This window comes from Phascolarctos cinereus, unplaced genomic scaffold, assembly GCF_003287225.1.
Source record: "Phascolarctos cinereus isolate Bilbo 61053 unplaced genomic scaffold, phaCin_HiC Scaffold_9;HRSCAF=440, whole genome shotgun sequence".
In the NCBI taxonomy this organism is placed as follows: Eukaryota; Metazoa; Chordata; class Mammalia; order Diprotodontia; family Phascolarctidae; genus Phascolarctos; species Phascolarctos cinereus.
This window is the reverse complement of record NW_027556402.1, coordinates 29,478,105-29,506,063: the sequence shown is the minus strand read 5'-3', so window position 1 is coordinate 29,506,063 and position 27,959 is coordinate 29,478,105. Positions and strand designations below refer to the sequence as shown.

The 27,959-nt window shown below is 36.4% G+C and overlaps 1 protein-coding gene and 1 non-coding gene across 2 annotated transcripts in view; one reads left to right on the top strand and one right to left on the bottom strand.

Annotated features, from left to right (window-relative positions):
* LOC110209692 (putative E3 ubiquitin-protein ligase HERC6) overlaps positions 1-17,425 on the bottom strand; it is a 55,462-nt gene extending 38,037 nt beyond the window's left edge. Inside the window, 6 exon segments of the mRNA XM_078148466.1 lie at positions 2,522-2,646; positions 7,534-7,628; positions 10,218-10,445; positions 12,433-12,509; positions 15,115-15,274; positions 17,060-17,425. Of these exon segments, the coding sequence (XP_078004592.1) occupies positions 2,522-2,646; positions 7,534-7,628; positions 10,218-10,445; positions 12,433-12,509; positions 15,115-15,274; positions 17,060-17,300 (926 nt within the window). The 5' untranslated portion in view covers positions 17,301-17,425.
* A 6,085-nt stretch (positions 17,426-23,510) lies between these two features.
* LOC144455542 (U6 spliceosomal RNA) lies at positions 23,511-23,616 on the top strand. The gene has a single exon (XR_013484261.1). It is a non-coding gene; the product is annotated as a U6 spliceosomal RNA (small nuclear RNA).
* Positions 23,617-27,959: the final 4,343 nt, after the last annotated feature.

Below are 27,959 nucleotides of genomic sequence, written 5' to 3'. Positions count from 1 at the left end.
TCAAACATTATATATTGAAGATGTGAATTCAACTCAATCCGATAAAACGATTCCTAAGTCTTAGTATACACTGGACTGTGCTAGGCACAAGAAATACGAAGATGAAAAATAACATGTCCTCAATCTTGTTATTATTATTAATTTCAAAGATGGATGATCTCTGAGCTTTCAGGTTTTTGCTGTCTGTAGTTCCCATGAGATCAAGTCCAAAATATTTTTACATTAGCTCTCATATGTGCAGGGCATTTTACTACGTGTTGTGCGGCACATTAAAGATGGCCCACTTAAAACAAATGATTTTAAATACTTTCATTGAACTGGTTGGATAATGAATCAATTTTCCCTTAAAATTAGGTCTTGCTAAATTTTTATTTTGTTTTTACCTAGCAATTATTTATAGTTTCAATTACACTAGTCTAACACCTGTTTCATTAGGCTCTCCCAAAGAGACTACAGATACTATTACTGTATCTTTCGGAGACAATTTTAACTGGCAATCTGGAGAGACTATTTATGGAATGATTCCTGAAGAGAAGATCAAGATTCTTTTCCTGATATTGCTGGAGAGAAGCTGGGAGAAGACAGAAAGAAAGAGGATAGAGCAATTACCTTTGTTGATGGAACTAGCTTAACCTTTATCTTGCGAATACAAAAAAAAGAGAGTTCTTACAAATTATTGTAATGAACTTTTAACTTCATGAACTGGATGGTGTGGGAACTTTGTTCTCAGAAGGGAAGTCATTTACTGCTACAGTGAGGGTCTGAGATAACTCTGGTGATGATTATCCTCACAGCTAAAATATTGTAAATAATTATCTATCTTTATTATTGATTTCAGTATTAATAAATTGTATATTCAGTAACTATAATGTTTATTTGACCCTAGGAGATTGAGGGTGATACAGAGATATGGGTAACGACTACTAGGAAGGGAAGTTTCTCCAATTATGAAATAAATAACACTTGATGAATTCGTGGGGACTCTTATCGTAGTGGATTAAGAGATATGTTGACATTTTATTAACTGAGCAAATGCACAGACTCGTCTCTGAATTACTCTACAATTCAGAATGATAAAACGAAATGTAGAAACAATGAGTCAAGTCCCAGCCTAGACTTGGCCCGGCTACAGCAGCCTCTGTAAAGGAGCTCTGAGTTGTGTTCTGTTTCCTCCTGTCACAGCCCAGCTGGACTGTGAGCCTTCCGAGCACACAAGCACACATTTGACTTCTTTTTTATTCCCAGAGTAAATTTTCAAAAACGCGTTAATTAAATTTAAAAGACAAAAAAAATTTTTTGTCAGGTATCTATTATGATTGAGGTGCTTAAGATAAAAAGATAAAAACAAACTAGTCCCTCCTTTTAAGTAGTTTATATTCTCCTGGGGCAAATTATTTAGAGAGGGATTTACAGATGATTTCATTGGTTTTGAAAACTACCAGGGGCTGAAACTCTCTCTGCCAATGCAGGTTGCACTTTCTCTGAGACTTATTATCCTAGAGAGTTAGCCAAATGCCCTGAGCAGACAAATAAACATGAGATAATTGGAGACGGGAAAAAGCACAACTTGAGGGCATCAGGAGAGGCCATCCAAAGGCAGAAGCAGTTGGTTGTTCTAAGTAGTGGAGATTGGTGAGAGGAATTCGAGTTATGCTTGTGCAAAGTGGGAGTGTCTAGTTGAAGGACAGTTTGGTTAAGACATAGATCGTGTGACTATGAAGGAAGTCTGGAAAGGCAGATGAGAGCCAGATTTTGAAGGACTTTAAATATTAGCTTGGAAGAGTTTGCATTTTATCCTGTAGGTAATAGGGAATCACTGAAAATTTTTTATCTGAGCTTTGACTTGGGCAGATTATTCTGACAACTGTTTGGATAATGTTGTTTGGTCCAGAGGACCAATGATGTCAGCAGAGTGCTGTCTTGACTTGTAAGTGGATTGGATTTAAGTGAGGCAGGGCTGTGCAAAGTCATCAGCCTCACTCTCTCCTTCAGTCATCAGTCTAGTGGCAAGACATAGATCAAGAAAACTGGCAATGGCAGCTGGATAATGAACTAGAAAGGGGAGAGAAAAGAAACCAGGAGCCCAATTAAGGACTTATTATAATAGTTCAGACAGCCTTGATCAGGGCTTGCACTAGAAAAGTGGCTGCATAAGTGGAAAGAAGAGGAGGACTAGGAGAAATGTGGACATGTCACCGAGACTTGGCACCTGCCAGGTTTGGGAGGTAAGGAAGAGTTAAGGTTGAATGCTTACGTTAAGAGAAAGCAAAATGGCTTGAACTACACCATCAGTTGACTAATTAAGATCAATTTGCACTAATCTGAACATTCGGCCAAACAAATTGCATTTGAAAACCTCAAGTTGTTGAAAATTAAAATTTCCTGTAATGAGTCACATATCTCAAGCACAAAAACATTAAAATGCATCGATGCTGACGATAGAAGAGTTTAGTCTGGATAACAAAGTATCATGTTTGAAACTTTTAACCTTTGCTCATGTTAAAGGAATATAGACTGTTACCTTCCGCAGGCTATTTGAGAAAACAAATGAGTTGAATCCACAGTCTGAGGACCCCTCTTCTTAGAAACCTGTCTACGTCCCAGCTGTCCACAGTTATTGCTTCCAAATGTGAACACTTTGCCATCCTGTAAGGAGCAGATCAGCTCTTGATTGTAATAGTAATAATAGTAATTTTTTAGTAATAGGAAATGAAAAATTAAAGAGCATAGTTCCCAGTAATAGTAGATTTTGTGTACTGAACATGCAAAATCCTAGTGAATGCCTAGATAGCTAGCTCAAGAGTAGGCACCAAAATTTCTCCATGTTTCATTTGCTTGTTTTCCTAAAAAATAATTTCCCTTTAGAAGACTTCACTGGTTAAAAAAGGATACTTGTCGCTGAAGGGGAATATTTCTTGCCTCTTGCTCTGCATGTGCCTATCAGCTTGGTAAATTTTAAGAGAAGCTTTTGAAATCAAATCATAATATAAAGGGTTTTTAAAAAATAAATATTTGAAATTCTACAAGCGACTTTCAAATGATTACACTAGGTAGGCAGATTAAGGGGAAAGGGGAAGAAGAAAGAAAAGCGGGCTCAGGACGGAGTCTCAAAAGCATGGGAATGCTATTTGATGGTGGATGGAATCTGAATAAACCAGGACGGGGAAGTTAGACGGCCATTTTCCAAAATGTAATATGGAGGATTCCTGCGGAGATATTAGTCGGACCTCTAAGGTGGGGATTGCCAAACTGTGGCCCACAAAAATGTAAAAACATTTCTTAGCTCATGGGCCCAACAAAAATAGGTAGTATAGGTCACAGTGTGCTGACTCCTGCTCCAAAGTCCTTTCAAACCTTGAGATTCTGTGATGCCGTTGCTCCACTTGAAGTTAGGGCCTCATATCAAATGCAATAATGGACTGATACCTCTACCAGTCCAAGCAGCGTTAGACTTGGAGTCTAGAGAAACCTGAGTTCAAATTTTACCTCCATCACTTGCTGGCTGTGCAAAATTGGACAAGTCACCTAGACCCTCCGGGTCTCAGTTTCTTCATTGGTAAAAGGGAATGAGAATAACAATAGCATGCACTTTTGAAAGATTATTCAGAATCACAGGATCTTTTCTCTCAAATTGATTAAGAAAAAAATAAACAAGCATTTATTTTCTCTTCCTTATGCTCCCTCCTCCCCCAACATTGGACAAAATTTTTTTTAAAAAACCACTCCAAGCAATTATGTATAGAAAAGCAAAACAAATTTCCATATAAACAATGTCCAAAAACATACGTCTTCATATTGTGTCCATCATGTCTATGGCAGGAGGGGGTCAGTAAACTTCATTTTTGTCCCTCTGGGATCTTAGTTTATTATTACATTGGTGTTCAAAAATCTTTCAAATGTTTCTTTATAATGTGGCCATTATATAATAATTATTCTCCTACTTCTGCTAATTTCACTTTGTATCAGTTCATAGAGGTCTTCCTATGTTTCCTTTAAAATTGTTAATTTTATCATTTCTCATGTAGCAATTAAATTCCATTTCATTCCTGTATGATAATTTAAGCTATTTCTCAATAGACATGCACCTCCTTAATTAGTTCTTTAGAAGCTACCACAGAAATGGCTGTTATAAATATTTTTTGTACATATAGATCCTTTCCCTCTTTCTTTGATCTCTTTGGCTTCAGAGGAACCAGAAGGTTGATCTCTATAGGCCTACTAGTGGTATCACAGATCAGAGAATATGCACAGTTTAATGATTTGGGGGCCATAGTTCCAAATCACTTTCCAGAATACATGGACCCATTCACAATTCCACCAACAGTGCATTAGAATGCCTGTTTTCTCCCAGCCTCTCCAACATTTGTCGCTGTTGCCAATCTGGTGGGCTATGAAATAGAAGCTCAGAGTTACTTTAATTTGCATTTTCCCAATTATTACTGGTTTGAGTTTTTTATATGACTACTGATAACTTGGAATTCTTTCTTTGAGAATTACCTGTTCATATCATTTGGGAATTTATCTTTTGAGGAAAGTTGATTGTTCTTTTAAATTTGATTCAGTTACTTACATATCTTGGAAATAGGAACTTTATCTGAGACATTTGCTGCAAAGACTCCCCTCCCAGTTCACTGTTTCCCTTCTAATATTAACTGCATTGGTTTTGTTTGTGCAAAATCTTTTAAATTTTATATAATTAAAATTGTTCATTTTATTTTTGGTGATTCTCTCTACCCCTTTTGTGGACATGACCTTTCCTCTATCCACTGATTTGAACGGTAATTGCCTTTCTCTTCTAAATCATTTTGAATTTATCTTAGTATATGGTATAATATACAGCATGTGGTATGTGGTGTGCTAATTTCTGCCAACCTACTTTCCGGTTTTCCCGGAAGCTTTTGCCAAATCACGAGTCCTTAGCCTAGTATTGGGGTCTTTGGGTTTATTGAACAGGAAGGTACTTCCTTTGTTTACATATGCTGGGTTGCATTGGTGGACATCTCTATTTTTTAGCAAGTACCAAAAACAGTTTGATGATTGCCTATTTGTAGTATAACTTGCGATGTGGTACTGCTAAGCTCTCTTCCTTCCTACCTTTTTCTGTTCATTAGTTTTCTTGAGATTCTTGACCTTTTATTTCTCCAGAAGAATTCTGTGATTATTTTTTTTTCTAGCTCTATAATGTAATCTTTTGGTGGTCTTATTGGAATAACACTAAATAAGTGCATGAATTTAGTTAGTATTTTTTTTTATTCTACGGGCTCAGCCTATTCATAAGTAACTGCTACTTCTCCAGTTATTTAGATCTGTCTTTATTTCTCCTATAATTACATTCATAAAATACCTATGTGACTCTTGGAAGATATACTTTTAAGTATTTTAAACATTTTGCACCTATTTTGAAGTAGCTTTCTCTTTTTGTTTCTTCTGCTGGATTTTGTTGGAAATATATAGGAGTACTTAATGATTTGTGTCAGTTTGTTTTGTATTTTCCAACTTTGCTGAAGTCATTAATTATTCAAATTAATTTTCTTGTTGAGACTTTAGAGTTTTCTATGTAAATCGTTATATCATCTGCAAAAAGTCATATTTGTGTCTCCTCTTTGCCTAAGTTTATTCCTTTGATTTCTCTTTCTTGTCTTATTGCTATAGCTAACATTCTGAGTGCTATGCTAAGTCATAAGGTGATAATGATCATCTTTGCTCACTGGAAAATTTTGCTCACTTTGCTCACTGTTAACAATTACATATAATGTCAGCTTTTGCTTTAGCAGGATGTTATTTACATTGATAGGGAAAAGTCCATTTCTTCCTATGATTAGAAATACTAAAAGGAAAATACAGAATAAAAAATAGTAATATGTATGGGGTTTTTGTCAAAGCTCTTTTTCAACATCTATTGATGTAATCAAGCAGTTTTTACTTGTGCTATGAATATAGTTTATTAGGTTTTTTTGTCTTCTATTCCTGGTATAAATTTCACATGGCAATAGTGTGTATAATCTTACTAATATGTTGCTGTAGCCTATTTGCTAATATTTTATTTAAAATTTTTGTCTAAATATCTATCAAACATACCAGTACACAGTTTTCTCTCTCTGCTTCATCTCTACCCGGCTCAGCAATTTGTATCACAGAAAGAGATCGTAAAGATCTTTTCTTTTTCTGTTTTGTAAACTGTTTCTACAATATTGAAATTTCCTTGAATTTTTTCTTTGTGAGTTCATTTATGGTTTGATAAATTCATTTTTGCAATTATAATAATAGTTAGCATTTCTGTAGTACTTTAAGGTTCTGTGTTATTTAAATGATCATTTCTTCTTTTGTTAATCTGGGTATTTTATATTTTTGTAAGAATTTATCCATTTCCTTTAAGTTATTATTGTTGTTAACACATAATTGGGCAAAGTAGTTCCTATTATTGCCTTTATTTTTATTTCCATTGTAGTGAATTCTTTTTTGATATGAATAATTTATTTCACCTCTCTTTGAAAAACAATCACATTAGTTATCTATTTCATTAGTTTCCCCCAGCTTATAGGTTTATTTATTAATTCATTGGATTCTTTTTCTTTTAATTTTATTAATCTCTTCTTTGGTTTTTTAGAATTTCTACTTCGTTGCTTTGTTGGGAGGGTTGATTTGTTTTTGGTTTTGTTTTTTTTAATTGTGTGCCCAATTCATTGATTTTTTCTTTCTCTTTTGTGAGCAAAAGAATTTGAAGATATACATTTTTCTCTAAGGACTACTTTAGCTGAATTCCATGTTGTTACCTTATTATTATAATTTTCCTTGATGAAATTTTCTACTGTTTCTATATTTTGTACTTTGATTCACCAGTTTTTCATAATTGTTAGTCACTAAATAAATAATTTTAAATTCTTTTTTAAATGAACCTTTATTAAACATAGTTTTATTGCATTGTTTTCAGTAAATAATGTATTTAAAATTTCTACTTTTCCACATTTTGGGGTGAGGTCTTTATTCTTTAACACATGGTCAATTTTTGTAAAGGTAAAATAATCAGCTTAAAAATATATAAACTCTTTTCTACTCCCATTTAGTAATCAACAGAAGTCTATCACCTCTAATTTTCCAAAGTTCTAAGTTCTTTCAACTGATTAAGTCTTTAATTTCTTTGTTGTTTATCTTTTGTTAGATTTGTCTAGGTCTAAAAGGAGTATATTGAAGCCCTCCACTTTAACTTTAACATAAGATCACTGAGTTTTAGAGCTGGAAGGAATCTTATAGATAATCATCTAATCTAACTTCCTTGTTATAGTTGAGGAGATTAAGGCCCAGAAAGGTTGTGACTTGTCTCTGGTCACACAGGTTATTCTCCTGGTGGCTCAACAGAGAATAGAACACTTATCTTTTGACTTCCAAACCACAAATCCAATATTCCCCAGATATTTATTCTCCTTCCCTTTTAAATGGAGTAACATTCAGTACACACACACACACACACACACACACACACACACACACACACACACTTTGTTATATTTCTAAGAAGCTTAAGTTTGTTATTACCTGGGTGAGGACAGCTGTATGTTCATCCCCACAACTGATGTATGTCACGTGAAGACTCTTCAGTTCACCAATGGAACAAGGTCTGTAGATTTGCTCTGTTGAAGGAAAAAAAAGAATTTCTACTATACATTTAAAAAAGCCTCAGATTTCATCTCTGTTAATAAGATTCAAGTATGAGTAAAGAGGTGACATAGGAAAGTAAAAATTTAGTATATTAGCATCTCTGATGAGGACACCTGAAGCCTTAGATACAGTTAGGCTTCACACCCATCCAAAACTCAGTTGTTATTGACTTAAAAGCAACCAAGAATTAGCTTCCAAACTATGTTTCTCAAAGTTTACAAAAAGATTCCTTAGAGAATTGTATAAGGGCTCATGAGGGTCAGATTTGACAATTACTTCCATCCCACTTAAAGCAAGTGACACAAACATATATCAATTGTTCAGTAGGCATAATCAATCATAGGCCTTAGGCTTAATACAAAAAGCAAGTATTTCATCAATTTAGATGGTATTGAAAGTCACCAGATGAACTAAAATGACATTACATAGGAAATATACTCAGATTAGTTGAAGGAAGTGATAATGTCTTGTGGAACTTTTATAAAACTAACACACAAATTAAAATTAGGGATTTTAACATGTAGAAGCTTAGTGGTAGAAGCTTCTAGCCAAGATTCTCTGAGAAGGAATTGCTTGGGGCCAAGGACAGTGCCTTGGCCACAGTGAATGAGTCTCTTCCTCTCCATCTCCCCCAGGTGGGAAGAGAATTTTATGAGCTGTGAAGAGTATTGTGGATTTCTAATCTTTGCATTGGCACCTATCAGCTGACAGGAGTGTCTTCATTGAGAACCGAGGAGAGACTGGATGAGATGAAGAAAGGCAGATTCAGGGAGCTACAAGGAGCCAAACAGAAAAACTGTACCAGCAAGAGGATTTCTAGGAGCCATGAGTTATCTTCCTTTGTCATACGTTCTCTAATCTTGAGCCTATTTTCCCTTTGATTCCCTTTGATGGGAAAGTATATCACAAATTCATTTTAGGGAGAGATGTCTCATCCTCCTATCAACTAAAAAAATTAATCAAAACAATTAATGACTCCAGTGAAGTTGTGAAATTCATAAATCATCAACATTCAAAAGGAAGTGGAACCAAGATGGCAGATTAGAGGCAGCAACCCAGCCAATAATCCCCTCCAAATAACTTGAAAACAATGCTTCAAATTCCACAGTAGCAGAGCCAAAAAAAGTTGAGGAGAGACATTTTTCCAGCTAAAGACAATTTAGGAGGTTGGTAGGAGAGGTCTGTGACACTGAGGTGGGAGCTGGCCCAGAGCATACATGATTGTAATACCAATGGTGGGCCTTTGAAGTGGCTGCAACAGCTGCAGCAGCAGCTTCAGGAGCTGTCAGCCCAGAGAGAGTAAGAGGGGGTCAGAAAGAGATTACAGAGGACCCTTTGCTGGCACTGGGTACAGCTGGCATTGACTGGCAACTCTATTGCCCATATGCAGTTCTGGGTAGCAGTTCCAGGGCGGAGAAGAGCACCTGTGGTCAGTCACAAGGGAGTAAGGGCTCTGGTTGCAATTCCCAGGCCAAAAGGAATGTTTGTGCTTGCAACTGCAGGGGACAAGGACCATTCCTAGGTAAACAGCAGAGTGCAGACCAAGAGAACAGTGAACACACCTCTTCTCAGATTCCAAGTAACACCTTTTTCCCAAAAAACACCTTGGAAACATTAAAAAACCTTGCAGATCCCCAAAACCAGCTCTAAAAACAGTAACAGGAAAAATCCTGAAGCTTGGGAGGTTCCTCCTCACCCCCATCCCCAAGTGAGTAGAGCCCAACTTCAACATAAAGTTCAAAGTCAAGAAATAGGCTGGGAAATGAGCAAAAAAAAAAATTGACCATACAAATCTATGATGCCAGAGAAGACTAAAACATAAACTCAAAAGAAGACAATAATGTGAAAACATATACAATCAAAGCCTTAAAGAAAAAGGATAATTGGACAAAAGCCTAAAAAGAATTCCTGAAAGAGTTAAAGAAAGAGATAAAAGGGAATAAAAAAAATTGGGGAAAGAAATAAGAACTATGCAAGAAAATTATGAAAAGAGAATTAATAGCTTGGTAAACAAGGCACACACAAAAATACTGAAGAAAATAACACCCTGAAAAAGAAAATTGGCCTAAAGGTAAAAGAGCACAGGAATTCACTGAAGAAAGGAACTCCTTGAAAAACAAAATTGGCCAAATGGAAAAAAAGGCACAAAAACTCTCTGAAGAAAATAATTCCTTAAAAATTAGAATTGGGCAAGTGGAAACTTAACTCTACAAAATATCAAGAAGCAATAGAACAAAGTCAAAAGAATGAAAAAAGACAAGGAAAAATGACTTGGAAAATAGATTGAGAGAGATAATGTAAGAATTACTGGACTACATGAAAGGCATAATAAAAAAAAAGAGCCTAGAAATAACATTTCAGGCAATTACAAAGGAAAACTACCCCAACATCTTAGAATCAGAGAACAGAAATGGAAAGAACCCACCATTCACCTCCTGAAAGAGACTCCCCACACCAAGTTTCTTCCATAACTGGCCTTTCTATTGATGAATCCTTTACAAGCCTGACCTCTCACCTTGAGAAGACAATGTCTTATTGGAAAGACAAAAATATTTTATTACCTGATGCATTCTTGCCACTGAGGGCCAGTTGGCCTACATTGTTCCGTCCCCAGCCATATGGAGTACCAGAGAGAGAAAGGGCAAAGCTGTGATCCCCTCCTGCTGCAACCTGAGCCAGAGGAATACCGTGAAGCGATTTCACCCATTGAGGCCTGGATTGAAAGGGGAAATTTTCCTTCAGGCCTAGTTGACCATGGTTGTTCTTTCCCCAAGAAAATACTTTGCCATCTGCAAACACACACACATACAGAAATAAAATTTCAAAATTTGGGGTTTCAGCTATATTGCAAAACTAAAGTTTACTACGAAGCATCTCACGATGCTATATACTTTTAAGAACATGGCAGAATCAACTTGGGGGATTAACTTAAATGGAGGTAGAGTGAAAGAACAAGAAGACATAAATATCTATCATCTTTCCCCTCAAGCTGAGAAGGAGATGGATTTTTTTTCCTTTTAATGATGTGATGAATCTTTTTTTGACATGGGATTTCATTAGTATAGGGAACTTACAGTAGAGAAAACTCCTCAACTTGATGCAGATTGGCAACTCATTTGTAACTTATTCGGTCCTAGAGTTCTCAGAGCCTGGAGCATTAAGAGGCTAAGTGGCATGAAATGGTTAAAAGTATCAAGGTACATTGGATCTGTAATTCAAGGACCTAGGTTCAAATCCTACCTCTGCCACTTACTACCCATGCAACCTTGGCTCACTTAAGCTCTCTCAACTTGACTTTCTTCATAAGTATTGGACTAGACGCTCTTTAAAGTCCATAACACTTTCTCTGTGCGTGTGTGTGTGTGTGTGTGTGTGTGTGTGTGTGTGTGTGTGTGTATCTCACAGGAAGGACTTGATTCCAGGTCTTCCTGATTCCAAAATCTTTCCACTGGGATGGATACTTTCCATTGGGATGCCAAAAATTAGACTCATAAGTCTACTCCTACAATTTATGACTCATAAGTCATAAATTTGATTTATAACACTTTATAATATCTTAGAGAACTACTAATATTTTCCAGATGCAAAAAGGTTAGTTATGTCTCACATATCTTGATAGAACCTTTAGCTTATAGTCCATTATTGATTTGAACAGTTATACTTATTGCATGCAAAATGCGGCAATCCTCCTTTGAGGGGCTCATGGTGTAGTCATACTGTACCATCACTCTAGATCAGTTCAGATTATTAGGAAGTAGCTCATGATAGCCCAGCATGGGGAATCAGAAACCACTTCCTGACCCTGAAGAGGTCTCCCTATGAAGAGCCAAAGAGGGACAGAAGAGCCAGAATTGATCACTTTGAGTCTTATTGTAGAAACAATAAAAAAAACAAGTAGGGTTCTACAAAAACTCAAAAAACACAAGCAAATGCAAGTATATTTTCCCTTCTGAAGCATTCTGGAATCTAGATAACACTACCCCCCTGCAATTTCCATGTTCTCTGTATTGTCCTCCCTATAGAATATTCTCCCTCTATTGAATATAAGCTCCTTGAGGTAACTATTTCATTTTTGTTTTTGTTATCTCTAATGACTAGCACAGCTCTTGGTATACAGTAGGTGCTTAATAAATGCTCATTGGCTGATGCATTAAAAGTGTCCATTCAATGACCTACAAAGCGGCTACTTTTCCCCAGTGTGTTTACATTCAGACCAACTCCTGAACCAAGGCTAAAAGACATCTCACAGGACTAGCAGATATAACCAATTTGCAGGGGAGACATACTGGTTAAGGGTCAACCATTAGCAGATTTCTTTTAGAAAACGAAACTGTGATGAAGTTATGTTACTATAGGAAAGGGGGAAAATGAATATTTAACTATACATACTAGGAAAAAAAATACATTTGTGTTTAGTGGTGGCCTGGGGCCGGGGGAGGAGGTGGAGAAGGAAAAAAAAAGTTTACACGATAATTTTATTATGCACTTAAAAGAAATAACAAGTCGTACATAAGTTTCATGTGCAATCATCTTTTTTTAATTCCACTATGTCATAGAAATGCTAATTTTATTTCATACATTAAAAATAAAATAATAAATAAAAATTAATAAGTTAAATAAAAGTAAAAATGGAATAGACCTTTTAAAGTTAGTCACAACCTTCTTAATCCACTAAAAATAAATATCAACATAGTAAAATGTGTCAATTATCAAGCAAATTTTTTTAAAAAGCAAGTGTTTATTACAAATTGATTACCATGAAAACAAAGCTTTTACCTTGTGCCAATGCTATGGAATGATAATGTCCACAAGAAACTTGTATTATTTTGACACTGGAAAGATCCTGAATTTCCCTTTAATAAAAAATGATGGGAAAAATATTTAAACAGTTCATTAATGCAGCTCACTGCAAAATGAATCCACATAGTAACAATGTCCAAAAATGAATGTGTTTTTCTGTATGCGGAGTCCATTACTTTTCTGTCATGGCTGATGTGATTAATCATAAGTCCTCTAGACTCAAGGTTGGTTACTGCATTCATCAGAGTTCCTATGTTTTTAAAAGGTGCTTTTCTTTACAATATTGTTGTCCTTGCATAAATTGTTCTCCTGGTTCTGCTTACTTTACTGTCAGTTTATTCAACCCAAGGATTCTCTGAAATAGTCTCATCTTTTATGATGGTGCAAAAACATTCCATTACATTCATGTACCACAATTTGTTTGGCCATTCTCCAATTTTCTAAAATACAATCTAAAGTACTATCTTGGATTTCTATTTCTCGACTCCCTCCCCCAAAACCCTGCCCTCATCTCCCACATCTTTTAATACCTCCCTTCAGGATCAGGAAGTTTGTTTTGCTTGTGTTTATAACTTCCCCAATATCATCTTCCCACACACACCTTTTAAATAGTATTTTATTTTTTCTCACAGTCCCCAGTATCATCTTAAACCTACCCTCCCACCTAATTCCTGCTTGTTTCCCTGTAGAGTCTGATAGAGCTCTACACCCAACTCTTTGTGCATGTTTGTTCATTTTGGATAAAAATGAGGTTAATCTGATGCCAATTCCACCTATCCTTTCATCTATATTTATATATCTTCTCAAACACTTCAGTTAATGAGAAATCACAAGTTTCACCCCCTTCTTCCTCCTTTCTACATTAATCTAATCTTCCTTTTACCCTCTTTTCTCTTTTCCTTCTTCAAACCTTCAGAACAGAACCAATCCACACCTTCCCCAAACCTTAGTTTTTCTTATTCAACTCTAACAATGGCCTTTAAAGATAGTAAGGTTCTGAAGAGAGACTTCTTTTCTCCCCTATTAAAATGTTAGCACTACATCATTACACAACCCCTTTCCAATGGCTCAAATAAATTTACCTTTTTAGGTTTCTCTTGCGCTTGTATTTCAAAGTTCCTACTCAACTCTTATTTTTCATCAGAAATGTCTGAAGGTCCCTGTAAGGTGTTCTTGGCTATAGGCCTGGCTCCTTTGCTTTTTGGTATACTGTAGTCTTTGATTTTTCTCTAGAGCATTGTGGGAGTTGAATAAGAAAAAAAAACAAGGTTTGGGGAGGGTGTGGATTGGTTCTGTTCTGAGAGTTTTTAAGTTTTTTGGGTTTTTTTTTTTGACACACGGATATGTTAGCTTTCCCAAGCTGGACACGTAATAGACACTTACAGCCCATGCCCACCAAGAATCAGCAAGGAGTTATAACAACCTGTTTCTAACCTGGGCCAGTTTGCCATTCCTGAGGCAGTCTAATACTTTGCACCCCACCCCACACCTAACTTCTCAAGGATCGCCATATTGGTAATGCACTTAGTGCAGACACTTGATCCTGACCAGTTTGGCCAGCTGCAGCTCCCTACTGACAAAGCCTCATTCACCTCAGTCTCCTAAGGAGCAGAGATTAAAGGCATATGCCACCGTGGCTAGCCTCCTCTGTATACTGTAAGTAGCCTCTGCTTTCCCAGGTTATCTTCCCCATTCCCCACTCCTACCACTTGCCACTGATCTTTGAGGTTCAGAACATTGGATCTTTCTAGCATCTCAGGACAAAAAGCTTCAGGAGAGGCACTTGGGAGCCACCTATCCAAGTGCTGAGTCTCACAAAATGTTTCATGTTTTGATGTTTTAGGGATCAACTTCCTGGGAAGGTATAATAGTGGTTACAAATTGTTTATCTTTGTTGTCATGTGCTTTTGAGCCTTCTGTGTTTTAAGAGTTTTTTTGTATGTGGAAGAAATAAATAGCTCTCCTTTACCTGATCCTTAGTGTATATTGAGTACCTTTTTTTTTTAAAGGCAATTGGGGTTAAGTGACTTGCCCAGGGTCACACAGCTAGTAAGTGTCAAGTGTTTGGTCTGAGGTGTATTTGAACTCAGGTCCTTCTGACTTCAGGGCTGGTGCTCTATCCACTGTGCCACCTACCTGCCCCTATTGAGGACCTTTCTATTCCTTTTTAGGGAGACCCTGGGTATAAATTAAACCTAGACTTTCAGTGACTTTCCCCTGAGCTTTGATTTAGGGGCCTAAAGAGTCAGAGAGTGAGAAAAAAAAGAGCTGACCCTTCTATTTAGAAGTGTGGCTCCCCAGAACTGAACCCAGTCCATATATATGTATTCAAGAGTTAGGGGGCCATCTTAAGAGGGAGAAGGCATGTACCTGAGGTCCCAATGGGGAAGTAGTGGTTTTGTGTTGTTACAGATGTCCTATGCTTTACTTTGCACTTGCCACTCAAAATTAAGATTGATATTCCTTGAATAAATAACTAGGAGGTCTTTTCCTTCCTAGTGTTAATATTTCCCTTAGAAAATTAATGAACCAGATAATTTATGCACAATTGTACATTGACTATTATTTAATTTATCCTCACAAATTATCTATAATGATATACACAGAAAATGGAGACATAGGCTTACAATACACTCAAAGTCACATCAGAATACTTACTTGGGCATAAAATTTAGCTTCTTAAATTCTTTGATGCCCAACTGCCCTTCAGAACCAGATCCCCACGAGAAGACCTTTCCTGTTTTGCAAACAGCCAAGGAGTGCTCTTTTCCACAGCTGACCAAAACAACTGCTTGAGTTTCCAGTGCCTGAATTGGTGCTTTAGGGAGCGGGGAGGAGGGAGTCACAAATTTATTCAACTTAAACACAGGTACATTTCATTTATGACCACTGCATCATTTTTTAAATGCACTCAAGGGAGCAGAGAGAAGTCCAGAAGGAAGCCCAGCCAAGCAGGACACTTTTAAAAATTTCATGGGAAATTATTATATGCTTTTTCAAAAAGCAAGGAAATGGAGATCACAAATTCATATATAATCCTCATATATAATCCTCTGTGTGTGTGTGTGTGTGTGTGTGTGTGTGTGTGTGTGTGTATGTCTATAAAAAAAGAAAACAAGAGTTTCTGGACCGAAAAGAGAATTTTGGTATTGGATTTGAAATGCTGTACCTCTCAGAATAATACCATTAAAAAAATGTCGAGGCACTATTAAACCATCTCATATTATCCTAACATGCTGCTAGCAAAGTCATTAAAATAAAATATGTCAAAGAAAGCATGCCTTGGGTCATGTTAATTTTCTATATTATATAAAATATTCATATTGTACCTCAGTATTTGAGAGCTGGCACTGGTGGTGTATAACTCCAAATTTCAAGGATATTGTACTTTCTTTGACCAATGCATATGGCAATGCATCTTTTGAGAGAACAGCTTCTCAGAGCCGCTGGGCCAAAAAATCATTACCTGTTTGCCAACTATCAGGTTGTTAGCTAATACTGGATGCTTTTCCATTTTGGCAGGACCTGCTAAAGCTTGGGCTTTATTAATGTAACCTCTAAAATTTAGGGTTAGCTCCACCCCATAATCAAGAGGACTACTTTAGTGGAAAGACAAGAGTGGTGAGTGCATACTGGAAAAAAGGGGAATGGCCAGGGACTCTAACTTTAGGAGGTTCTGGAGTGAGAGAGATTTCCTTTTGTACTCTCCTCCCAAAAACAAAGTTTTCCTTGCAAGTTCACCTATATTATGCTTTGCAGTCTTTTCCCCCCACTACATTAACAATGTCTGGATTTTAAATGGTATAAAAGTGTAATTTATTTAAGCATCCAATTTGACTGGGTCATTATCAATTTACAAAACAAAAAAGAAAAGCCTATTTCAAATATGTGGTATCAATACCTGCAATCTCTTCCCTCATTTGCCTTTTCACTTACATCTTTTTACGATTTTCACAAATAAATTCCTGCCCCACCCCCACAAAGTCATGCCTGGGAACACTGTTGGATGCATGTGCTGAATTTTGGAACTCCGCCTTCAATAATCGAGTTCCTCTTTGTAGAGAGGAAGAGCTGTCTCAGGAAGAGAGATGATGACATCAGAAAAAAGAAAACGAAAACTCGTTCCCTCGTTTTGTTTCTCAGTTTCATTTCACAAGACCTCGGGAAACTGAAACTAGCCTTACTCATTGATGGCAAAAAGGAGCTCAAAGAGGATGCAGCTGTGGCCAGGATGGAGATGGCTGAGGAGCCCACCTCCTCCAATCTCTCTTTGCGACCGAGAGGATTCAGTTTTCTCCTGAATGTATTTCTTTAAGCTCATCGTCATTAACTTCATTTTTTAAAATCTTTTTAAAAATTCAATTTTCAACATTTATTTTTTGAAAGATTTTGAGTTCCAAATTTTTCTCCCTCCCTTCCTCCCCTCCCTTTTTCTCCCTCCCCAAGACCGCAAGCAATATGATACAGGTTATACATACACAGCATTAACCTTCTAACAAAATTTTCTGTCGCCCTAGATTCCTCTAAGGCTCCAAAACTTTGCCTCATCCCGGGTCCTGCCACCCCAAAGCTTTTGCCAGCTCCAGCTCCTGGCCCTTCTTACCTGGCCGGTCACAGTTCGGAATCTTCTTCCTGCCCAGCTGTCCACAGTCGTTGCTCCCGCAAGACCAGACGGTGCCGTCGGGCAGCAGCAGCAGCGAGTGGCGCTCTCCGCAAGCAGCCTGCAGTAAGCGCTTGCTGCCTAGGCTGGCTCCCGCCTGGCATCGCACTGGCCCAGCCTTTTCCCTCCGCCCTGCCTTGATGCCCAGCTGCCCGAAGGAGTTGTCGCCCCAGCAGAAGTGCATCCTTCCCCTGTCCCACAAGTCGTTGCCACCCTGGGGACTGTTGTAGAGTTGTAGATTGAGAACGTTTAGCACCCCCAGCTCCGCCCCCTCAAGGCGGGGATAGTTTACTGATTGCTAGGAATTTTAGAGGCTTTCAAACTGCCTGCCATCCACTGATCAGAAAAGAAATGCCCCATGGAAACAGCAACCTTCGCCCTTCCTTCGTTGACCGTAGTCAGCACCATCTAGGCAGTGTGGGATCGTGGAAAATAAGGGACTGGAAGGGTCGGCAGGATATTTGTGTTCCAATTTCAGTCTTATCACTCATTTGGCGTGTGAGCTTGAGTTTACTGAGGGTCTGGCAGATGAGAGTCGTATCCTGGGAGCACAGGCGAATAACCCATGAGGATGTTTGCAAAGCAAGCTTGTTTCTGGAAGTTCTTTAGAACATGGAAAGGAAGGGCTGGCTCTGGACTGCAGAACATGCACAGGTGTTTGCTGCTAAGCTGGAAATACTGGTACTCACAAAATGCTCCCAAGGGAGAAATTCACTCTCTCCTTCCAGCTGAGCTTATGGTTTGAGGAGGACTTTGAGAGCAGGTGAAGGAGGTGTCCATCCCCTCCTCGTTCTGGAATGTCATCTCAGCCCTGAAACCCACACCTCAGAAGGATCCTCTTCCCCTCTGATTGGAAGATCTTCCCAGAATCTCGATTTAAAGGGGTTGTCCAGGCCAATGTCATTTCCCATGAGGCTACACTCCTCTAGAGTCTCTCTCATTCTCCCTCACTTCCTCCTTTTGCCTTTCCTTTGTCCTGGTCTTTCCAAGCTCCTGAAGAGCTGGACTGTTTCTTTTCACTTGTATTTGTATTTCCAGTGCTTAACATAGTATAGACAAAATAAATACCAAGAAGCTGAGGGAACATTAGCAGCTGGAAAGATCAGAAGACATTTCCCTCATGTAGGAAGTGATTTTTGAGCTAACTTTGAAGGAAATTAAGGAGCCAGAGGCAAAGGTGGGAATGGAATGCCTTCAGGCATGGGGATAGCACCGATTGTTGTTTGTCCTTCATTCTCAAAGAGGGCCATGATATCAGGAGGTGAAGCCAAGACTTGCAAGTGAATTGGATTTAAGAGAGGGAGGGCTGTGCAAAGTCACCAGCCTCACTTTCTCCTCTGGAGCTGTCTGGGTCCAGTGGTCAGACATAGATCAGAATGAGTGGAGATGGCCTACAATGCCATGATTTGCAAGTGAATTGGATTTAAGAGAGGGAGGGCTGTGCAAAGTCCCCAGCCTCACTTTCTTCTCTGGAACCATATGGAAGATAGAATGTCATATGTGAAAAAAACAGCAAAAAAGTCCATCAAGCTAGATGGTAGATTTCATTAAGAAGAGTCATATATAACAAGGTTGGGAAGCTAGATTAGACCCAGGCTATGAAAGGTTTTTAATTCCAAAGGAGTTTGCATTTTATGCTAGGGAACCCCTGGACCTAGTTGAGTAACAGAGTCAAGCTTGTGCTGTGAGAATATGGCTGGATGGAAGGAAGAGATTTAAGTCAGAAAGACCAATTAGGAAGTTACTGCAATAATTCAAGTTATAAGGACTTGATAAGGATGAAGATTGAGAAAAAAAGTCATTGGTTATGGCAATTGAGAAATCATTAGAAATTTTGGAAAACACGATTGTCTCATGTAACATGCCTAGCACACCAAAGTGTCAGGCCTACACGGACAGAGAGCCAGTTGCTCCCAAATCCCCTTAAAGGTACTGAAGAACTTTGGGAGGAGGGGTGAAAATGTGACATACCTGACCTATAGACAATGGGAAGTCACAGTAGTCAGTGTTACACTTAGATTTCTAAGTTCCTACTTTTAACTCAAGGGCAGCTAGGTGGCACAGTGGACAGATTGCTGGGCTTGGAATCAGAAGACATCTTTATGAGCTCAAATCAAGCCTCAGACACATACTGACAAGTCACTTCACTCTACATGCCTGAGTTTCTTCATCTATAAAATGAGCTAGTGAAGGCAATGGCAAACCACTCCAGTATCTTTGCCAAGAAAACTCCAAATGGGGTCAGGAAGAGTTGGACATGACTGAACAACAATACTTTGACTCCTATTTGGTTCCTTTATATAAACATCAAGCATGCCAGATATTTAGAGCAATGTAACACAAATTGGACCCTTATAGGATTATTGCAAACCTAAGTGGGTGTTTTGTGTCTTCATAGTGGTACTATTTCATCACTTCTCATCAATTATTCATCAGTTATGCATATTTAGAGCATTCTAATTCTCATCAGGAGTGTAACACAAAATGAAGCCTCTATTTCCATGTTCCTCATGTGAATTTTTATTTCTTCAGCTAGATCATTCTCCCTATTGCAGCTATCAAAAACACATTGGAGAGAGCTATGTGGATTTGTTACTGTCAAGTTTTCTTCTAAAATATGTTTTTTTCAAATTTCCATGTTCCAACTTGATTCTTTTAGCTAAAATGGGAGCAAGAATTAATTTTAAAACATTTATTAAGGGTCTACTATGTGTGAGGCACTGTTTTAAGCATTGGGACTACAAACACAGAAGTGAGAGTACCCTCAAGTAGCTTTTATTTTAGTAGGAAGAGGAAGTACATAGTGGTGGTCAAGGAAGATAGTTTTGCTCTGAGGAGTCATTATAGTGAGAGCTATAATGAAGTCTATTGCCATGCCCTTTTCTGAAAGCAATGGTAGTATTAATTTGGTTACTGTTCTCAGAACAAAAGTATATGTGTAAAAGGGAGGGGGTGACTTTCAGGATAGAGGAGGCAGGGGAAATGGCAAGAAGTCAAGAGTAGACAACTAAAGTAGGAAGTGAGACTAGTTAGATATGGTTGGGTTAGGTGAGTTTGACCTCTATGATCAGGGCAGCTCAGCTCTAAGATGAATGGAATAATACCTTTGAGTAGTAGTTAATGGTCTTTAGAGGTATGGACCTCAAAGATGCTTTAATTTGCATTTCTCTAATTATTAATGATTTAGAACTTTTTTCCATATAGTTTTTGATCGCTTGGATTTTCCCTTTCATATGCTTTTTTTAAAAAAAATTTTATCAATTAGAAGAATGCTTTTGTAAGTATTTGAATCAGTTTTCTTGGAAAGGAATCTTTTATCAGAAAAAATTACCTGCTTCCTTTCTGATTTTAATGGTATTGGTTTGTTCATTCAAAAGCATTTATTTTTATGTAATCAAAATTTCCCACTTTATCTTTCATATCTCCATCCTTTGTTTGAACTTGTGCCCCCTTTATAGACCTGAAAGTTATTTTCTTCATTATTTTTCTAATTTGTTTATGATTTTACCCTTTTTGTCTAAGTCACATACCTATGTGGTGCTTATCCTGGTATATACTGTGAGGTTTTATCTACACCCAGTTTCTACAAGATTGCTCTCCAGTTTACCAAATACTGTTTTGTTCAAAGTGAATTCTTATCCCAATAGCTGGATTTGGGGTTTATCAGATTCTAGGTTGCTGTATTTTTTTGCTTCTCTATACTGGCTACCTATGGGTTATTCAAGGACGATTAGCACTTTTGATGTGAGGGCTTGCTGAGCCATTTTCAGGTCTTCTCATCCACCTTTGGTGTCCACCTGGCACTCAACTGTCACCTGTGGCTCCAAGAAGCTTCCTCATCCCAGTAAAACCATTTTAGCAGAAAGGCTAATGCAGGTTGAGGGCGACTGATATGCCTCAACCCTGTTGGTGAGTTAGGGGGTGTCTACCCCAAGCATGTGAAGAATTTCCCCAGCAGAATGGGCAAATGAGAACAATTTGTTTCAACAGCCACGAAGGTAGCTGAAGCTGGTGCAGTGGAGTGCTTAGAGCTTGGTCAGACATTGAAAATGCCAAAGTCGTTCATTACATTCTTAGACTTTTCTCCTGCCACTGGACTTCAATGACTTTGGAAGAGAGAGTGAGGCTAGCATTTGTGCAACTCTGCCTCACTTAAATCCAATTCAAGAGTGAATCAAGACATCATCTTGTGATATCATTGGTCCTCGTTGAAAATGAAGGAAATGAATGAAGAGAACAGCAGAATGGATTAAAAATCAGAATCAAACAATATATTGTTTACAAGAAACACATTTAAGAATAAGAGATGAACACAGAGTTAAAATGGAGAGTTGGAGTAGAATTTATTATGCTTCAGCTGATGCAAAAAAGGCAGGGGTAGCGATTATGCTCAGATAAAGTTATGGCAAAAATAGATTAAATTAAAAGATAAAGTATCTACATTTTGAAAAAAGTAGTATAGATAATGAAGCAATAGCAATACTGAAGTTATATGCAACAAATATTATAGAATCTACATTTTAAAAGAAAAGTTAAATGAATTACATGTGGAGATGAATAGTAGTACTATAATAGTAGGAGACTTTAATCTTCCTCTCTCAGAATTAAATAAATCTAACCAACAGATAACTAAGAAAGAGGTTAAGGAAGTGAATAGAATTTTAGATAAGCTAGATATGAGAGATATCCAGAGATAATTGAATGGAAATAGAAAGAATACACCTTTTTCTCAGAAGTTCACGGTACCTTTATAAAGATTGACCACAGTTAACATAAAAATTTTATACTTAAAAGCAGAAATATTAAATTATATTTGTTGAATATTAAATTAAAATATTAAAAGTATATTTTTCAGTTCATAATGCAATAAAAATTATATTTAATAAGGGACCACAGAAACTTAGATTAAAAACTAATGGGAAATTAAACAACCTAATCTTAAACAATGAGGGAGTTAAAGAAAAAATCATATAAATAATCAATAATTTCATTAAAAAGAGTGACAATAAGGAGACAACATATTAAAACCTATGGGATAAGGCAAAAGCAATAGAGAAAAAATTATATTTTTAAATGCTTACATCACTACAGAAGCAGCAGACTAATGAACTGGATGTACAATTTAAAAATTAGAAAAACTAAGAAACTATTAAACATCTCCAATTAAACACCAAATTAGAAATCCTAAAAATTAAATGTAAGATTAATAAAATTGAGAGTAAAAAAACCATTGAATTAAGAAATTAAACTGGGAGTTGGTTTTATGGGAAAAAAACAAATAAAATAAACAATTGGTTAATTTAATTTTTTTAAAAAGAGATGAAAACTAAATCACTAGCATAAAAAAATGAAAAGGGTAAATATTGGAAGAACTAAAAGTCAGGAATATCAAAGGAAATAATGAAAAGAATGTAAAGGAAAGAGGGTTAGTAGTGCCAGATCTTACACTACATTATAAGGTAATAATTATTGAAACTATCTGGTACTGGCTAAATAAAAAGGTAGATCAGTGGAATAGAGTAGACACACACTTTATAGCAGCAAATAAACACAATACCTTGTATTTGACAAGTGTAAAGAATTAAGATTTTGGGATAAGAATTCATTATTTGGTAAATTGTTGGAAAGCTGTACAGCCGTATGACAAACTAGGCATAGACCAATATCTTACATCATTTACTAAAATGGATACATAACCTAAATATAGAGAGAGATATTACAAGAAAACTGGAAGAACATGGAACATATTACTTATCAGACTTATGGATAGGTGAACAATTTATGAATAAACAAGAGAGAGATTAAGTTAGGTGCAAAATGGATAATTTTGATTACACTAAATTAAAAAGGTTTTGTACAAATAAAACAAATGTAGCCAAGATCAGAAAGAAAGCAGAAAATTAGGAAAATATTTTTATACACAATTTCTCAGCTGAAGGTCTCACATCTCAAATACATAAAGAACTTTGTCAAATCTGTAAGAATATAAGTCATTCCCCAATTGATAAATGGTCAAAGGATATGAACAGGCAGTTTTCCAATGAAGAAATCAAAATAATTTATAGTCATATAAAAATTCTCTAAATCATTATTGATTAGAGAAATGCAAATTAAAACAACTTAGAGATACCATTTTACACCTACCAGATTGGCTAAAATGATAGAAGGGGGAAATGATAAATGTTGGAGAAGATGTGGGAAAATTGGGACACTAAAGCATGTTGGTGAAGTTGCGAACTGATCCAACCATTTTGGAGAGCAATCTGGAATTATGCCCAAAGAGTTATTAAGCTACCTCTACCCTTTGACCCAGCAAATCACTACTAGGTCTGTTTCCAAAGATGATTAGAGAAAAAGAAAAAGAATCCATATGTTCTTAACAATGTTTATAGGAGTGCTCGCTTCGGTAGCACATATACTAAAATTGGAACGATACAGAGAAGATTAGCATGGCCCCTGCACAAGGATGACATGCAAATCATGAAGCATTCCATATTTTTATAGATGCAAAAATTTTAAACAAAATATTAGCAAGTAGATTACAGCAACTTATCACAAGTATAATACACTACGACCAGGTAGGATTTATGCCAGGAATGCAGGGTTGTTTCAATATTAGGAAAACTATCAGCATCATTGAGCATATCAACAACAAAACCAACAGAAACCACATGATCATCTCAATAGATGCAGAAAAAGCTTCTGATAAAGTACAACACCCATTCCTATTAAAAACACTAGAAAGCATAGGTATAAATGGAGTCTTCCTTAAAATAATAAATAGCATATATCTAAAACCTTCAGCAAGCATTATATGTAATGGGGACAGACTAGAAGCATTTCCAATAAGATTGGGGGTGAAACAAGGATGTCCATTGTCACCACTGTTATTCAATATTGTACTGGAAACGTTAGCTTTAGCAATAAGAGAAGAAAAGAAATTGAAGGCATTAGAATAGGCAAAGAAGAAATAAAGCTATCACTCTTTGCAGGCGACATGATGATATACTTAGAGAATCCTAGAGAATCAAGTAAAAAACTACTTGAAATAATAAACAACTTTAGCAGAGTTGCAGGCTATAAAATAAACCCACATAAATCATCAGCATTTCTATATATTACCAACAAAGCCCAACAGCAAGAGATAGAAAGAGAAATCCCATTTAAACTTACTGTAGACATTATAAAATATTTAGGAGTCTACCTCCCGAAACAAACCCAGGAACTCTATGAACACAATTACAAAACACTTTTCACACAAATAAAATCAGATCTAAATAATTGGAAAAACATAGTTGCTCATGGGTAGGCTGAGCTAATATAATAAAAATGACAATCCTACCTAAGCTAATTTACTTATTCAGTGCCATACCAATCAAACTACCAAGAAATTATTTTATAGAGTTAGAAAAAATAATAACAAGATTCATTTGGAAAAACAAAAGGCCCAGAATATCAAAGGAACTAATGAAAAGAAATGCAGGGAAGGTGGCCTAGCAATTCCAGATCTTAAATTGTATTATAAAGCAGCAGTCATCAAAACTGCTTGGTACTGGCTAAGAAATAGGGAGGTGGATCAGTGGAATAGGTTAAATATGCAAGACACAGTAGTCAATGACTATAGTAATCTATTATTTGATAAACCAAAGACCCAGCTTCTGGGATAAGAACCCACTCTTTGAAAAAAACTGCTGGGAAAACTGGAAAAGAGTATGGCAGAAACTAGGCATAGACCCAAATCTCACACCATATACCAAAATAAAGTCAAAATGGGTTCAGGACTTAGATAAAAGGCTGATACCATAAGTAAACTGGGAGAACAAGGAATAGTTTACCTATCAGATCTATGGAGAACAGAAGAATTCATGACCAAACAGGAGATAGAGAACATTATGAAAAGCAAAATGGATAATTTTGATTACATTAAATTGAAAAGTTTTGCACAAACAAAGCCAATGCAACTAAGATTAGAAGGAAGGTAGAAAATTGGGAAAGAATTTTTACAACCAGTCTTTCTGACAAAGGCCTCATTTCTAAAATATATAGAGAATTAAGACAAATTTATAAGAACACAAGCCATTCCCCAATTGATAAATGGTCAAAGGATATGAACAGGCAGTTCTCAGATGAAGAAATTAAAGCCATCTATAGTCATATGAAAAAATGCTCTAAATCATTATTGATTAGAGAAATGCAAATCAAAACAACTCTGAGGTACCACATCACACCTATCAGATTGGCCAACATGACAAAACAGGAAAATGATAAATGTTGGAGAGGATGGGAAAATTGGAACGCTAATACATTGTTGGTGGAGTTGTGAAATGATCCAACCATTTTGGAGAACAATTTGGAACTATGCCCAAAGGGCTACAAAAATGTGCATACCCTTTGATCCAGCAATAGCACTTCTAGGGCTATATCCCAAAGAGATCAAACAAATGGGAAAAGGACCCACATGTACAAAAATATTCATAGCAGCTCTTTTTGTGGTGGCAAAGAATTGGAAATTGAGAGGATGCCCATCAATTGGGGAATGGCTGAGCAAGTTGTGGTATATGAATGTAATGGAATACTATTGTGCTATAAGAAATGATGAACAGGCTGACTTCAGAAAAACCTGGGAAGACTTATATGGTCTGATGCTGAGTGAAGTGAGCAGAACCAAGAGGACTTTGTATACAATAGCAGCCACATTATGCAATGACTAAGAATGTTAAACTGAACCTTTCTCAGCATTACAAGGATCTAAGACATCTCCAGAGGCCTCAGGATGGAAAATGCTGTCCACATCCAAAGAAAGAACTATGGAAGTCGAACCACTCTCACTTATTTTTACCTTCAGTTGAGTTTTGTTTCATCTTTCTGATGGTTCCTCCTATTGGTTTTGATTTGTACTTACAACTTCACTAATGTGAAAATATGTTTAATGGGTATGTAAATGTAAAGCCTATGTCAGATTGTGTGACATCTTGGGGGGGAGGGAGAAAAAATTTTCAACTCAAAAGCATATGGAAAAAAAAATTTTTTTAAAAATAAAAATAAAAAAAACGTTTATAGCATCTCTCCTTATGGTGGCAAAGCACTGGAAATTGCAGAGATGCCCATCAATTGAGGAATGGCTGAACAAGTTGTGGTATATGATTGTGATGGAATACTACTGTGCTATAAGAAATGATGAGCAATGATCTTAGAAAAACATGGAAAGACTTACACAAAATAATGAAGAGCAAAATAAGCAGAACCAAGAGAACATTGTATAGAGTAGCCGTAATATCATTTTAAGAACAACTTTGAGTGAATAAATCATTTTGACTATTACAAATATCCAAATGACTATAAAAGATGTGAAGAAAGACGCTAACTACATCCAGAGAAAGAACTGATAAATAGAGGTATGTATAGAATAACATTACACATATATAGCTATTTGGGTCTAATGGTGGCCATTTCTAGGGAAGGGGAGGGTTGGAGGGAAGGGAAAAAAAGAAAAAGAAACTTACACAATAACTTTGTTGCATATTTAAAAGAAATAGCAAGTTATACAAAAGATGATGTGCAATCATCTCTTTTATCATACTATGTTATGAAATGCTTGTTTTATTACATAAATTAAAAATAAAATAAATTTTTAAAAAATGAAAATGAAGGACAAACAATATATTGGTTACCTAATCTGTTCCACTGATTGACCTTTGTATTTCTTAATCAGTGCCAAATTGTTTTGATAATTAATACTTTGTAATATAGTTTGAGATCTTGTATTGCTATTCCCCACATTTCATACTTCTTTTCATTATTTTCCTTGAGATTCTTGAACTTTCGAAAGTTCCTTCAGATCAATTTCATTGTTATTTTTCAAGTTCTGTAAGATAATCCTTTGGTAGTTTTTCTTTTTATGGCACTGAATAAGTAAATTAATTTAAGCATGTAGATTGCACAGTGGATAGCCCTAGACCTGGAGTCAAGAAGACTTAAATTCAAATCTAGATTTAGATATTTAATAGCTGTGTAACCCTCAGAATTCAAAAATCAAATGAGAAAAATTGAGGAAACATTAGGGAAAAAATTAAAGCAACCCAAGGAAATTATGAAAAGGAAGTGTGAGAGGTTGTTCATTTTGAACCACTACTCAAAATTTAATAATTAATTAATCAATAAGTATTAGTTCAGTATAATTCCATAAGGGGTAATAATTGATAGCAATTATTTTGCTATAGTCATCTAGTGAAATTTAATCAGTCATCTAAATATAGGTATAAGAATAAACAGCATATTAAGCCATGTTTTATATAAATCACATAGGAATATAGGTTTGTATAGAAGAGTCCCTATAATAGGCCTCAAACTTTAATGTAATGTTCACTACTTGTTTACCAGTTACGAAGCTTACTTGTGTAACTGCAAGAATGCTGATATGCATATCTCCATCCTATTTTGCTCACATTCCATGACCAAACCAAGCATGGGTGGCATGGTATAGAAAGTCCCTCCATTTTGTTTTTGGAAAATATGTGTGACTTGTACCATCTCCTCTTGCCCAACACAAGAAGGAGCTTAGCCATCTTATGACCAACTAGTCAGCAGAGACATTCCCTGTTTTATCCAACATTTGACTCCTTGCTGACATACCATTTCTAGCTGATGCATCATTTTTGGCCTGCAAAGCAAAGTCTATCAACCAACGGGATTCTGTACTTTGTGTAATATTATATCCAAATTCTTTTTTTGATCATAACTTTCAGGTAATCCAACATGCTTATATTGCCTCTCCTCAATCTGTTCTCCAGATCAGTTGTTTTTCTAATGAGAGGTTTCAGATTCTCTTCTATTTTTTCTAGGG